At 38.5% G+C, this 16,101-nt stretch overlaps 1 protein-coding gene across 1 annotated transcript in view; it reads left to right on the forward strand.

Moving 5' to 3' along the window:
* The window catches only part of ACACA (acetyl-CoA carboxylase alpha), a 212,024-nt gene that overhangs the window by 114,794 nt on the left and 81,129 nt on the right, over positions 1-16,101 (forward strand). The window contains exons 36-41 of the mRNA XM_028157549.2: positions 1,827-1,868; positions 2,874-3,089; positions 4,057-4,212; positions 7,264-7,467; positions 11,636-11,791; positions 13,716-13,862. Coding sequence (XP_028013350.1) covers positions 1,827-1,868; positions 2,874-3,089; positions 4,057-4,212; positions 7,264-7,467; positions 11,636-11,791; positions 13,716-13,862 — 921 coding nt within the window. The remainder of the gene's footprint in view (positions 1-1,826; positions 1,869-2,873; positions 3,090-4,056; positions 4,213-7,263; positions 7,468-11,635; positions 11,792-13,715; positions 13,863-16,101) is intronic.

Consider the following 16,101-nt stretch of genomic DNA (forward strand, 5'->3'; position numbering starts at 1 on the left):
GTCATTTAAATTAATGTACTAAATAAATATTTTAATTAATATTTATCACACTCTTCTATTCTGTCTTAACAATTAGTTAAAATATTTATTTAATACATCACTTTTCTTGACTTTTCTTTCAGAAATTTCATGAAAGGATTTTGTTACCCTTCCTTTTTTGACTTGTGTTACCTTAGCTAGTGCTCTGAAAGCCATATTTCTCAAGAATAAAACAAAAATGAGACTATAAAGCCCTGAGCATGCAACCTACTGACAATGCAGCTGAACATCTTTCTGTTTAACCTTGAAGTCATCCCCATGTTCTTTACTATTATTCAGTGGAATTAGAGAATTACTTAGAATAAAAACATCATCAGTAAAAGATCAGTGCTGTGTAAAGTTCACTTTCAAAAGACTTTTAAAGACCTAAGCCTGGACAGGTGGTTTCCCAGGCTTGCTAAACAAGCTCCAAGAAGCCTGTTAAATGCAATTTTACAGTTAAAATGCAAGGAAAATGTAAGGAGATTTACTCACTGTGCAAGCTCTAGTTAAGGTGAGGGTGAGGTGTAATACCTGTGGAAAGTATTTAACAAGTTTTCAGTAAATTCATAAACCACAACTTTTCAGTATGAGTTTTGTTTTTTTTAATTTTTTTTAAAAAAAGTCTTAATTTCTGTTTAAAGAGAAGACTTTAATGAACCTGGATTATAACAAAAATAGAGAGGTAATGCTCTACACTTGAGAAGTAGCGTGGTAGAGATGAAGGGCATGAAGAGACCCAAGTTCATATTCTAGGTTTCTGATACTGGGCATATCACTTGGTCATGGCTTCTCAGCTGTAAAATGGGATACCTAACCTCAAGAGGTTGTTGAGAGCGTTCAAGGGGACAAAACATGGGAGCACCTGCCACCTAGCAGGCTTTCATTTCAGGTTTCCTAAAGCTCATTGAGAGACATTTATGCAGCTAGCCCTGGTTTCTCTGCCTTGTCCCAATGAGTGTTTGATTATCTTGCACTCATAATGAAGAAGATGCCTAATGAAACCTCCTGTAGAGGCACATAGTAATGACTTGACTCTAACACCACCAATAGAGCTTCCCATCCGAGAAACGGGTATTTGGTGTTAATAAGTTAAATTTCAGAAACTAATGGACTCTGCTAATTGAATTCATTTTTGTTAATTAATAAGGTTCTAGTAAATTGGTTGCTTTCTTTTGTAATGCCCTGCAAAAGAGTGGTAAGACCAAATGATTCCAAGTTCACTAGTTCCACCCCATTCTTTCTTATACATGTAGTGGTAGTGACCAAAGTAACATCTTTACTTTTGTCTTGAAACATTATTGTTTAAACCCTTAAAATTATTGATTTGAGAGTGAATGAGGAAGACATGTGGATTGGGGATTTTATGCTTTCTGGTTAGTTTACATTTTAAGAGTTTCTTAAGGGGAAACTTGGGAAATCAGTCCAATAACTGCTATTGCAGTGCAGAAGCTTAGAGAGTATATTGGTTTTATTTGCCAGCTTGTGCCAAGAGCAACACCCAGGAAGAATTTTTTTTTTCCACTTGGGAGATGAAAAAAATACGATTCCCCCACTCCCACCCCCACCCCCCAGGAGAGGCTACTTATTGAAGTTAGGTTAATAGTGTGGTGATTCTCAAATGTGGAAGTGGGGTCAAAGTGATGGTTACCCAGAGGATCATTCACATTCCCCAGGCTAAGGTTCGGCAAGGATTGTGTTTCTAAGAAACTGTCTTCTAGATGCTTGAGTGCTTCTGTACTATGTGTTGGTCCCCAAAGAACCATATCTATGAAGGACTGATACATTTCCCCCTTCTTTTAACACAGAGAGAATTCCCTAAATTTTTCACGTTCCGAGCAAGGGATAAGGTAAGAACTAATTCCTTCCTTCTGTTTTTTTTTTTTAATGTTTCTTTTTTCTTACAAGTCTAAGAGTGGCATATCTTTGCCATTTTTTTCTCTAATTGAATTTGTGCTTCCTTTTGCCTTACATGTATCTTAGAACGAAAGAAGACTCTTTTCTGAAAGAGTTTGGTTTAGGAAATAATCGAATATACTGACCTACCCAAGAAAGCAATAAATTTCAAAATCATCCTTATGCTTTTGATGTGATATTAAAGGACTGCTACACTTAGTAGGATTATTCTCATCACCTACAGGCAGTTAGTTTATATTCAGAGTTATGTTTTTTCAGTTTTTAAAATACAAACTTTCAGACTGTGTTGGTTTCTTCCTGTTACCATTCACTCAATTGACATGTACTCTGGAAAAACAATTTAAGTTCAGCAAAAAATATATTAAATGTAAATACAGTTCTTTTAAAAAGATATATATGTATATGTATATATAGGATGTTTCAAAGCCAAATGCCTCTATTTAAAAAATTTTATAATGTTCATATGTCAAGTATTTACTGTGTCCTTTGTATTGTACCAGAAATTATAAGAGTATAAGACATGGGTTTTGCCCATGAGCATTTTAGACTAGCTGGGTAAAACCAAAACACTGGTATGTGAAGTAGTTGTTAATGTGAAGCAGTTTGTAGTTCTTTGTAAAAAAAAAAAAGAATTACAAAGATATTAAATGCTATAGGAGTTCTGGGGAAATTGATTTTTTTGTTTCTTTTTAATGGAGAGCATCATCACTTATAAAAGCATAAATGATAAAAGCTTGGGAAGTTCAATAGGTTCTTTAGCGCCTGACCTTATGTAAGCTATAGCATTATCCTTGTATGTAGACCATTTATGTTGTTCATTAGCACATCATAGCTTATGTTTTTATTTTTAAGCATCTCTTTTACATACATACGCATTCATAATATCATTCTGTAACCACTTCTGGTGGGCTGTTTTTTTCTCCAATTCTTGTGCTCAGTTTGAGGAGGATCGTATCTATCGTCATTTGGAGCCTGCCCTTGCCTTCCAGTTAGAGCTGAACCGGATGAGAAATTTTGACCTCACTGCCATTCCATGTGCTAATCACAAGATGCACCTGTATCTTGGGGCAGCCAAAGTGGAAGTGGGCACAGAAGTGACAGACTATAGGTTCTTTGTCCGTGCGATCATCAGACATTCTGATCTGGTCACCAAGGTGGGTGCTGTACTTTAATGGGAAGTTACCCTGAGGGAAGGGACAGAGGAACAGTCATGGTTCAAAATTAGGTTTTCTCTTTTTGAGTCAAAGCTCTTGTTCATCTCACTCTCTAATAACCAGCCGAAGTCTGAGAATCATTTCTCTTACAGAAGTAAATATTCCATATAATAACAAGCTTTTTTCCCTTTCATTTGAATTTCCTTGGTAATGGAAGCATAGTAACTCTCACTTGAGAGAAGGAAAAGCATGTTAACAGAAAATCACAGGAGAGTTAGGTGATGACAGAGGGTAGTGAGACAAGTTAGCAGTGATCCCATTGTAAACTTGTCTAAAGGTAGGGTAGTTTCTCTATATAGCAAGGTGCTTCCTGGTGTGTTAGTTATTACTACATCCCATAGCCATAACCTTTCTAAACTGCTCTGGTATATGTGAGCTGTAACCCTATTGGGATTCCAGTATCCCCACCTATTGGAAGGAAATTATATACTAAGAGGCAGCAGGAATTCTTTTTTTTTTTTTTGTTAATCCTCACCAGAGGATATTTTTATTCCCCATTGACTTTTTAGAGAGAGTGGAGGGGAGGGGGAAAGGAAAAGAGACAGATACATCGATGTGAGAGAGACGCATCGATTGGTTGCCTCCCACATGCACCCCAACCAGGGCTAGGCATTGAACCTGCAACCCAGGTACATGCCCTTGACCAGGAATCAAACCTGAGACCGTTTGAGCCATGGGTCAATGCTCTAACCACTGAGAAACACCAGCCAGGACTGCAGGAATTCTTAATCTGCCCCTGCCTGCCCCTGCTGCCTGTGGTTATTGGGCTGACTAGGGAGAAAGGTCAATGCACCTCTAGCAGGTGCCTTATGATTCATGACATATCACTGCTTAAGTAACTATAATAGCCATTTCATTATTGCCTCTTAAAACACATTAATGTTGATGGTGATTTCTTCCTGCATAGGAAGCTTCTTTTGAATATCTACAAAATGAAGGGGAGCGGCTGCTCCTGGAAGCCATGGATGAGTTGGAAGTAGCTTTTAATAATACAAATGTTCGTACTGACTGCAACCACATCTTCCTCAACTTTGTGCCCACAGTCATCATGGATCCATCAAAGGTACATTTCTTCTTAGCTTCTCTCCCAGAAGTAACAAACACAAGCAGTGAGATTTATTCATATTTATTCTCACTAGGACCTGGACACAGGTACTCTTGATCAGCGGGTTGAGCCCTTGATATTTAAAGTTTACAGAATGCTTATAAGACTGGTTTTTGGGATGGTGTCAGAAATTTGCTATAGCCTTGAAAAGCAGACCTCAAAAATGAAGGTGATATGATTTATCTTGCTGGTCATTTATTTATAAGCAGTATAAAAACATAAAATCTTTTCCACTTCCTCCATTGGTACCTGTATAATGATATTTGCCATGATAGCAGTCCTATCTATACTAATAAAAGGGTAATATGCTAATTAGACCGGGAGACCTTCCGGACAAAGCCATGGTGGCGGAGCCGAGGCAGAGGTGGTTGGGGGTGAGCAGGCTGGTGGGGGGGCAGTTGTGAGTGAGCAGGCCAGCAGGGGGGGCAGTTGGGGGCGAGCAGGCCAGCAGTGGAGGGCAGTTGGGGGCAAGCAGGCTGGCAGAGGGCAGTTGGGGGCAAGAAGGCTGGCAGGCAGAGTGGTTAGGGGCGATCAGGCAGACAGGCAGGTGAGCAGTTAGGAGCCAGTGGTCCCGGATTGCAAGAGGTCCATGTGGGATCGGGCCTAAACCGGCAGTCGGACATCCCACGAGGGGTCCCAAATTGGAGAGAGTGCAGGCCGGGCTGAGGGACACCCACCCCCCGTGCACGAATTTCGTGCACCGGGCCACTAGTCTTATATAATTCCCTAGGATTTCTCATCTAGAATAATTAACTTGCTATTGGGCATTTTGGCAAAATCACTGCCTCGTTGTACTAAATGTTACTTAGCTGATGGCTTAGGGATGTAATGTACCTTCTTAAGTATCTAACCTGTTTGTCTTCAGTATTTTTCCACAGGTAGAAAATTTGGCTAATAAGGAATTTCACAAGTATTATGTATGTTTTCTTATATGAGGCTCTGTTCTAAAATGCACTCCATATAATTTAAGGAAGGAAAACAAAGTGATTCTATACTTGACCTTTTATCCCACAGAAGGCTGCTTTCTGCTTCTGCTCCCACTAACCTTTTTCTTTCATATTGTGGAATTGGATAGGAGAACCAGTATATACTCCTTTATTTATTTTTTTAAACTATGTTTTTATTGATTTGAGAGAGAGAGGAAGGGAGAGAAAGAGATAGAAATGATGAGAGAGAATTATTGATCAGCTGCCTCCTGCATGCCCCCTACTGGGGATTGAGCCTACAACATGGGCATGTGCCCTGACCAGGAATTGAACCATTGACCTCCTGGTTCATAGGTCGATGCTTAGTCACTGAGCCACACCACCTGGGCATACCCCTTTCTCAAGAGCAATTGTAGGCATAGACTTTTGCTTTTTGAACTTAGTATTGAAGACCTGAAAAATCTTTTTCTACGTTTTTTCTTCAAGACTCCAAGCTATTGATCAGTTGCTTTATCTGTCAGGAGAGCCTACGACAGGACAACTCATTGAGTACCAAGTCTCATCATGTAGTTTAATCAAAGGTTCCCCTAAGCATTCTGGGACTGATGAAGCTGAAAGATTTAAAACATGGCCTGGACACTATATAACTATATAACTATATAACTATATAACTATATATATATATATATATATATATATATATATATATATATAGCCTACAATTTCTCATGGAGTTTTTATATCAGCCTCTCTGTTCTACTCCAAACACCCATATACCCTAGCTCTGCCTTTCTAATTATAGGTAGCTGTTAATTTCCTTTATAGAGAGATGTTGATTTTTGTTTCCTTGAGAAAAGAATGGATAAATATCACTTGGTTAATAAGCAACTGTGGGGATAGTTAAGTTAACTCCTTGAAACCCATTTTAACCTAAAATTCTGTGGTGCAGAAGCAAATTGCAGGAGTGGCACATACTTCTGAAAAGCCACAAGAGAAGGGTGGTGTGAGTTATTTTTCAGAGTTTTCTGAGTTGAGAAAGCATTTTAGAAAGATACTTCACTTAAGAAACATGAGTTTTGAGTAGTATGTCCCAGCTGCCTGCAGCCATGTTGGAAAAAATATGTTTTTGCTCTAGTGTATCAATAAGGAGAAATCACACCTAAGGCTATAGGGTTAAAATAACTTTCCTGACCCTGAAAACTAGAAACACTAAACTGACTTGGTATAAAGCTTAGGGAAACTAGGAACATCTGCTTCATATACTTAAATCCCAGTTGGACTAGGCCAGTGGTCGGCAAAGTCATTAGTCAACAGCCAAATATCAACAGTACAACGATTGAAATTTCTTTTGAGAGCCAAATTTTTTAAACCTAAACTTCTTCTAACGCAACTTCTTCAAAATAGACTCACCCAGGCCTTGGTATTTTGTGAAGAGCCACACTCAAGGGGCCAAAGAGCCGTATGTGCTCGTGAGCCGCAGTTTGCCGACCACGGGACTAGGCACTGACCAAGCTTCAGAGCTCTGTTTAGAGAAAACATTCTAGCACCACTTACAAATTGCCTATTTTTAATTTGTGCAATTTACCAAGAGACATATATTATAAAGTTTAATAAAATGTATGGAAAAAAGTTCATGGTGGTAATTGCTATGTTGATTTAAGGTCCTGAAAGTGCAATGAAACATAGTTACCATGCATATAAATGCTACTTAATAGCTATTTAACTAGAGATTTTATTCTTATTTGGGGCTTTCTCTTAAATCCCATGGCTTGTAATTTTAGATATTGCAGACCTTTGAGATAGAATATGAATATAATTGGAAAAGGGGGAAGGAGTTGCACACATTTGGGTGTTGTTAGCCATAGAAAACTGCTCATACAACAGGCCAGCATGAAATTGTCCCTGACTTATCTAAGCAAAAGTAGAGTTGGGGAGAAACTATACGACTTTTTGTAAGGAATACATGTACACATCTTGAGAAACCAGCATCTTGTTCCGTTCTTCCTTTCCCAAAGATGGGCAGACCTAAAACAGGTCCTAGTTACAGGTTTTTAAGTTTTGTGCTTGGTGATGTGTGTGTCAGATTGAGGAATCTGTGCGGAGCATGGTAATGCGCTATGGAAGTCGGCTGTGGAAATTACGCGTCCTCCAGGCAGAACTGAAAATCAACATTCGCCTGACACCAACCGGAAAAGCAATTCCCATCCGCCTCTTCCTGACAAACGAGTCTGGCTATTACTTGGACATCAGCCTGTACAAGGAAGTGACTGACTCCAGGACAGCACAGGTACAGTAGTGAAGTACTAGTCAGACTTTGAGATCTCATCAAAGTTTTTATTTGGTCCTAAGGATAAGCCACTTGCATTTGCTATAGAAGATCCAAACTCATAAATCCCATTGGTTCACCTAGTGGGCTTGTCCTCTATTAAATGATTGCATGAATTTGAAAAACTTCATTTGCCTCGTAAGATGTGCCTATGTTCCTAATCATGGGTGTTGTAAAACCTCCAACCTTTAGTCATGTATTGGTGAGCCCTAATAGATGCCAAGTGAACCTAACTCCAGAGGTAATTGTGTAATTTGGGGCTCGCCGTAGGTAGGCTCTAGGGCTACTTGAGCAATCTCACCTTTTCTGATCTGATTTGTCCTTCCTGTTTTCAACCTAGTTAGACCACTCATTAGCAAGTGAATAAAGGAGAATTGTTGAAATATGTCACCACGTTCTATCTTAAAGAAGGAAAATTTCAACATAATAGTTTGAGCAATATCAAGGAGTGATTTTTATCATATTTAACCATTATGATACTCCATTTATACACATTATCTTCAAAGAGTTCAGAGTATTATATGTCTATAAAAGGGCAAAGTGGCAAACTTGAACCATTTTTCAGGTAGAAAAATCGAGAATGTGAAAATGCAAAGTGACTTTTTTAGTAGTTTGGTCCTGTGATAACAGAATTCCTTTTTAGTCTGTTTTACCACCTTAGTTTCTAAATATTTGGGCCATTTGCTGTGATACTGAATTTAGTTTGGTGCACCATTGCTCACGTCTTTTTATGAACTGAGATTTTATTTCAAGACTGTGGACTGAACTTGGAAAGTGCATGCCTTTTGTTGAAAGGTTGAACTTGCTCCAGTGTGTGTACTCAAAGGGTTCAGTCTATTCTATGCATTGGGTGCCAGGAAGAGATTATGTGTCTCTTGTTTTTATCTGTATCCTTTTAAATCCTGGAACAGAGGCAAGAAAAGACATTTTTATCAGTACTTTGAAGATGAATTTTAAAACTCTGAGTCTGGATAGCTGTTAGAGTGACCTTTCATTTTGTGCTTTGAGTCCAAGTTAGATGGCCAGAGAAATCTGTCCCGTGAGAAGTGAGCAGTTAAACAGAGAAGCGCACAAGAGTGTGAGGGGTTAGCCAGGAAAAGAGTATTCAATAATTTTTCCTGCATTTGATGTTTTTCAGGGCAATCTTAAAGACATTTTCAGTCAAAGCTTTTCATGGGTAGGGATGTTTTTAATTAACTTCTACAATGGCTTCAAGGCAAGTCTATTCTTGTGAAAAGTAAGATGGCCTCTTGAGATTTCAGTGTTTATGATAAATAAGTTTGTTCTTCATAACTACTTTCCCCCCTTTCTTTGATCAGAAAGCTCTTAGATTTCCCTCATGCTGGCTGGTGGTGACACAGGGACATAAAAGGCGCAGAAGCCTTCAGTCAGGGTTTAGTGTGCCGCCTGGCACAAAATAAGCACTCAATACGTATCTGAATGAATGAATGAATGAATGAATGAGCTACCTTTAACCTAAGGGAGAACCTCTTTTACCATGGGTCCTGCATATTTAGGAAGCTCTGAAGGAGATCTCCCTCAGGCGCTTTAGTTGAACGAGTTCAACGGCCACCGCCCTGTGTGAACTGGGAGGAACCCACAAGAAAAAGAACCTCCAACCCAATTCTGGCACTCCTAATGCCTACCTGGTGCTTATTGACAATTTGTTTTTCCCCTTTCTTTGCTCTAGTGAGTCATTGTATAAATTTAAAATAATATAGAACCATGCATGTCATTCATTCATTTGTTCATTAATTTAACATTTATTAACCACCTATAGTGTTTCAGGCAGTGTGGATACAAAGAAAAGTGATCTCTGTTCTCAAGAAATCTACATCATTATGGAAGACAAATTATTAGTTTCTCTGTAGTATTATGATTCTGCTATCATATAATAAGGACAGGACTCTAATAGAACAGACTATCTGGGATCAGAGTTTGTTTTCCAAGAGAAGCTCTTCTGATTGCCTCTGGTGAAAAGTGTGTGATATATTAAGTATGTACATATTTTCATGAACTTATAAAACATATACTTTACCAATTTTTAATTATGTCCATTATAGTAGAAAATGGGATTAATAGAGCTGATTATTCAGAGCCTTCTAGTGCTATCCATTACTCTCAACCTCTTACTTTGGCACATCGTTTATTCTTTTTGACAATAGGGAGCAAGGTTGACTGGCATGAGTTTCATTCTGTTTCACTTTCTATGTATAATTGTTGTGGTATTAGCTGTAATGAACACTCATGTCAGGTAGTTATTTGTGGGGAGAAGAGATCTGGGTAATCCATTGCATGTCAATTGATATGCAATGTATAGTGTAAGAGAGAAGTACACATTTTAAATTCACCTTTATTGAGATGTTTTATGTATATAGCTCAGTTCATCCTATATAATAAAAGGCTAATATGCAAATCGACCAAACAGCAGAACGACTGGTCACTATGATGTGCACTGACCACCAGGGAGCAGATGCTCAATGCAGGAGCTGCCCCCTGGTGGTCAGTGCACTCTCAAAGGGAGAGCACCACTCAGCCAGAAACTGGGCTCATGGCTGGCAAGCACAGTGGTGGTGGTGGGAGCCTCTCCCGCCTCCGTGGCAGCGCTAAGGATGTCTGACAGCTGGCTTAGGCCCGCTCCCCACAGAGAGCGGGCCTAAGCCATCAGTCGGACATCCCCCAAGGGCTCCCGGACTGCAAGAAGGCACAGGCTGGGCTGAGGGACCACCCCCCAAGTGCATGAATTTGTGCACTGGGCCTCTAGTTCTGAAATAATAGACATTACTATTTCTATCTCTCACATTCCTAAGACATTGCTAATTCTACCTTCCACCTGGTGACTTTCACCATTGGTCATTTGGAAGTGGGCTGGGAACTCCATTTTGTGGGGTTTTGAGCACCCAAGACAAGTTTTGCCCCAAATAGGACCTTTTTGACAAGTCGGCAGAATTCACTTGTTCCTCTGATCTAAGCAGCTAAGGATTCACTGAGCTGAATTATACCCAGGGTTTTTAGCTAAGCAGTTAATTCTCTTCTTATGCCTGTACAGCAGGTTCACAAATCTAATCACTAATAGTAGACTTAAGCTTATATATATTAGGCCTGAATAGATATGTGGGTAGATACACATACCCTTACACCCCAATCTCCATTTCTATTCACTGAATTGGGAAACTGGATTTTGTGTATTCATGCATAAAGTGCTTAGTTTAGTGTCATATAACCTCTGGCACACAATAAATATTAATTGAATAGAAATAATGGCATTCCTTATAAATATTGGTAAGCAAATAAAACTAAATGTATGGAGTATGAAGTACTCTTCTAGAAATATTTGAGTTAAAATGATTAAAAGTTTGTATGGTGATTTCATTATATGACAGTATAAGTATTGCAGGAGCTAGTCACTAGTTGTAGACATGGTGTTCTGGGGGAATATATATATGCACTTATGCATATATATGTGTGTGCATGTACATATTATATAGATGTATGTATCATTTAATAAAATATATATTTTACCACAGACTATGTCTTTTAAGCTAATAAGAATTAACTAGCTACATGGATGGGTGAAATTCACTTGTAACAGAACTCTTTGAAGCCTTTCTGTGGCTAATAATACTTGTGAAGCACCTTCTCATCAAATAGACTGAAACATAAGTGATACAGTAGAACCTGACCTGGCCTTCTACCGCTGGGGAAAGAATAGAAGTCTCTTTAGTGCATCTCTGTTTCTCAACTTAAATACTAGAGCACTGCTCAGACTGGCGTTAGTTGACATATACTTCATTTCTGAATATGTGGGATTCAAGTCACTTTAGAAGGCAAGCATTGTCAGTCTGTCTCTGAAATGTGAAATTTACACTGTGCTTTCTTATTGATTTCAACAAATCCAAAAGTGAAAGCAGCCAGTGGTGTACAGTTGGCTACATACCATTTTTTGTAGTTGGTTAATTTGTAGAGAGGTGAGAGCACCATGTACCTGATGTTAAGAAGCATATCTGAGCTACTCAACCCACCAAAAATGTGTTTCAAGAAATAACTTCTATTTAAAAAAGCCCTTCTAGGCCTCTCTCTGATGTTTTTCTCTGTCTCAACATCCCATGCTATCCTCTTTTTCCTGCAGATCATGTTTCAGGCATATGGAGACAAACAGGGACCACTGCATGGAATGTTAATCAACACTCCCTATGTGACCAAAGACCTGCTTCAATCAAAGAGGTTCCAGGCACAGTCCTTAGGGACAACATACATATATGACATCCCAGAGATGTTTCGACAGGTAACGGTGGCTAACTGGGAGGCTCTGACCTATTCCAAAGAGGCAAGGTTTTCTTGACTCTCCATCAGATGCAGCTTAGACTGGAATGATGCACTCCTAAAGGGCAGGAAATACCTTGACACTATTCTCATTTCTGTTTTATTTGGGATTTGATGACTGCCAACTTAGGTTTTGGATGGTTCTTTGTGAATTAACAGGACGAATAGTGAGGATCGGAACCTCTATTGAGTAGTTGAGAGTAAACTGAGACTGTATGCCTGTGATGGTAGTTTATAATGACCTGTGTGAGGAGTTATGTTCAGGTCTATATTTCCTAAACCTGTATTCAAATTATGGATATTAAAGAGGTTGGAAACTAGTTCTAATTTTCCTGTTTTCCAAGGTAACACAAGTCTCTCTAGCTGATAGCCTAGATTAATATGAGAATCAATATAGGTAACATATACAAATATATGATATAGAGTTCATGGTACACAGTTTAAAGTATCAGTTCTTTTGTGGGAGATTTATTATAGCTGAATAAAAACTAGCATGAGAAAATATATTATGAGTCTTATCCTCTATATGAAAATAAATTCCTTTGATCTGTATGGTGAATCATCTCTATGCTGCAGATTTTTCTTCCATCAATAGAAGGCAAAAAAAGTATATCACCAGCAGAAAATGCGCAGGTAAAAAATACGGTATCAAAAGAATACTGAATGTGTCCTTAAAAAGAAATCTATGAATAAAGGATTTTTCCAAATTTCCTAGTTAATACCACCAATATTACTATATTTGAATTTTACTAAGGTAATATATGTAGCGTTGGTAAATAGTCTATATGTAATTCCTGTATTACTCACAAATACAAGAGATTTCCTTATGTAACTACTTACTTACAAGTTCTCTCTGTTGAAATGTAGCTACCGTCATTCAGTATCACTGGCATTGTTAGTCTAAAAGTTGAGTGTTGGTTTTCTTTCCCCATGCCAATGCTATAAGTAGAGATCACATTCTATATAATTCTTTCTATAGAATAGACATAAATGGAGTGATTAGGACATCTACATATGAATGAGTCATATTGTCTTTAAATGTTGTTTTGAGGTAAGCAAAGAAACAACTAGTTCCTACTTCATGAGGCACTTGTTTTGATAATAGGAAGTTGGAAATGGAAATCATGATGGTTTCTAAATGGGTAGGTGTAGCTAGCTGTTTTTCTCAAATTTGAGCAGAATTGACGTGTGCATTTACAAATAGTCGTACACCTCTAGTGAACTAATTCCTGTTTATGAGCCTGTAGCTCTTAAAAGTTATTAGAAAAAGGGTGCTTCTCCTGAACCTCTAGTAGAAACTTTATTTTTGCCTCTTGGGATTTCTTTGTATTGGTCAAATGTTATGTCATTTTCCTGGTTATTCTTCTATTACCAAGTTTCTCTAAGAATTTTCTTCATTTTGTTTTAAGGAGGATTGATAACACTTTCTTATTTTAATTTCCAGGGATATAGTTAGGTTTAGTATATTTGTTAATGCTCTAGTGCTGATTCAGAACCACTCAGTAGTTTGATTGTATTGGAAAAATGCCTGATTTTTGGCATGTAAAATACTTTATGTGAAAAATAATAACAAATCTTTTATGCTCGCCCGAGGATATTTTTTCCCATTGATTTTTAGAGAGAGTGGAAGTGGGGGAGAGATAGAGAAGGAGAAACACGGACATGAGAGAAATACATCAATTGGTTGCTTCCTGTATGTGCCCCAACTGGGGCCGGGAATTGAACCTGAGACCCTTCAGTTTGAGGGCAAACACTCTTAACTACTGAGCAACACCGGCCAGGGCAATAACAAATATATTTTAACTGAGAATGGCCAAATCTTTTCATTTTTATATATGTTGAAATTCTAATTGTCATTGATTAGTAAAACTTCTCTCCTCCACTAGTCCCTGATCAAACTCTGGGAGTCTATGTCCACTCAAGCATTCCTTCCATCACCTCCTCTGCCTTCCGACATACTGACCTACACTGAGCTTGTATTGGATGATCAAGGTCAACTGGTCCACATGAACAGGCTTCCAGGAGGAAATGAGGCAAGTAGTAGAGTCCCTTTCCCCCCTTTCTTAGTTCTGTGCCCACCAGTATCAGCTTTTCATGGGATGGTCATTAAATGGTGTTAATTCAGATCCAAGTAGTAGGCAGTCTTATTGGTAGAATTCTTTAGAGAGAGAACATTAACTGGTTATTACAGAATTATTGTTTAATTTTGTAGGAGTGATAATGATACTATTTTATTTTAAAATGATATTACAATTTTGTTTTCTTAAATAGTGTTTTTCTATTAAATATACATGCTAAAATAACTACAGATGAAATTATCTGATATATAGAATTTACTTCAAAATAATGGGGGGGGGGTGAATGTGGGACTATGGATGAAACAGGATCAGCCATGAGTTGTTATTGAAGCTAGATGATAGGTACGGAATAGATTATTTTCTCACTTATTGTATATGTTTGAAATTTTTGACATTTTCTATAATAAGAGCATTTAAAGTACTGTTTTTTGTGTAATGTTTTTCTTTATTTGGATATCTATTTTATGCTCAGGTAATTTGATCTGATGCTATTGTGAGCATGGTAAATATATCCTTAAAGGGACTCATTCAGAATCAGGCGTTTCAACATAAAAGAAAGTAACAGAGCCCTAGCTGGTTTGGCTCAGTGGATAGAGCATTGGCCTGTGGACTGAAGGGCCCCAGGTTCGATTCCGGCCAAGGGCACATGCCTGGGTTGTGGGCTTGGTCCCCAGTGGGGGGCGTACAGGAGGCAGCTGGTCAATGATTCTCTCTCATCATTGATGTTTCTATCTCTCCCTCTCCCTTCCTCTCTGAAATCAATGAAAATATATTTAAAAAAAGAAAAAGAAAAAAAGTAACAGAGAACCCATTGCTGATAGTTATTCAAGAATGCATTTTCTAGCCTTGGAGACCTTTTTCCTGTTGTGCACTAATAATAATGATATAAAGTCATATTTTGCCCAATACCCTATGTCCAACAATGATAAGAGTCATAAACCTAAAAAGAGATATGTTTTTATGTCAACCTTAGATAATAACCCTAGAAAAATCTCCTTCCTTAGAAGGAGTAATCTTCACCTCGTGTTCACCATAAACAGGCTGGGTAGACCTTTGGAGATAAAACACAATTGTTTTCATTTTATGCGGTATCTTTTTAAAAAATACATATATTTTTTTAATTTTTTACAGAGAGAAAGGGAGAGGGATAGAGAGTTAGAAACATCGATTAGAGAGAAACATCAATCAGCTGCCTCCTGCACACTCCCCACTGGGTATGTGCCCGCAACCAAGGTACATGCCCTTGACCAGAATCGAACTCGGGACCCTTGAGTCCACAGGCCAACGCTCTATCCACTGAGCCAAACCGGCCAGGGTTTATGCAGTATCTTATAAAAAATGTTCCTATATGTACAAGGTGTATGGCTGTTTCAGTAAGTGCACCAGAGGATGCCAAAGCATATGATTTAGTATTAAGATGGATGCAATCAAGGACCAGATGGAGAGTATCAGACTTGTAGGAGTTCTTTTAATCTAACACTTTGAAATAGAAAAGGCAAGAAACTAGGGAGGAAGGATGCATAGAATTTTGACAAGGGTAGGTATATACTCATTAGCACACAAAGTTGAAGTAGACGTTTGTGCCGCTGTGTGTAGCATGTACTCAATGAGCCCCTCAAGAGCGGAGAAAAGCTTCATTGTGCTAGACTTAAATTCTTCTTCATTGAACAGTGTCGTCTTTAGGAACAGAAGGCACCCTTGTGAACACGGAGCTGAGAGAAACGGTTTTCAACTAATGTAATTAAAACACAAAACGAGATTTTTGGCCACGTGCAAGCTAGCTGCAGTGCTATTTGAAACCTCTTGCCATGATCTTTCTCTCCTGCTTTCTCTCTGCTCTCATTCTGTGTTTGAGCGAATGGAGACTAGGGGAATAGTGAAGTCCCAGAGGGACAGAGCTCTGTTCTTGCTGAAATTACAAGCACAGAGCTGCCTGGGCATGAACATGTAGTGTTTACTCTGCCAGTATGAATACAAATAGTCTTATTATACCGGACTCTGTACCCAAGGACCACACACACACACACACACACACACACACACACACGAATAAAAAAAAATTAAAGGTTTTTTTTAACCCTTTTAGGACCCAACAAACCTTGATGGAAAAGGAATGTCTTATACTATCGCTGGAAATAGCAAAGTCGGTATTAGGAACCACGTTTCCCTTTGCCCAATGCTTTAATAATCTTGA

This window comes from Eptesicus fuscus, chromosome 20, assembly GCF_027574615.1.
Source record: "Eptesicus fuscus isolate TK198812 chromosome 20, DD_ASM_mEF_20220401, whole genome shotgun sequence".
Classification (NCBI taxonomy): Eukaryota; Metazoa; Chordata; class Mammalia; order Chiroptera; family Vespertilionidae; genus Eptesicus; species Eptesicus fuscus.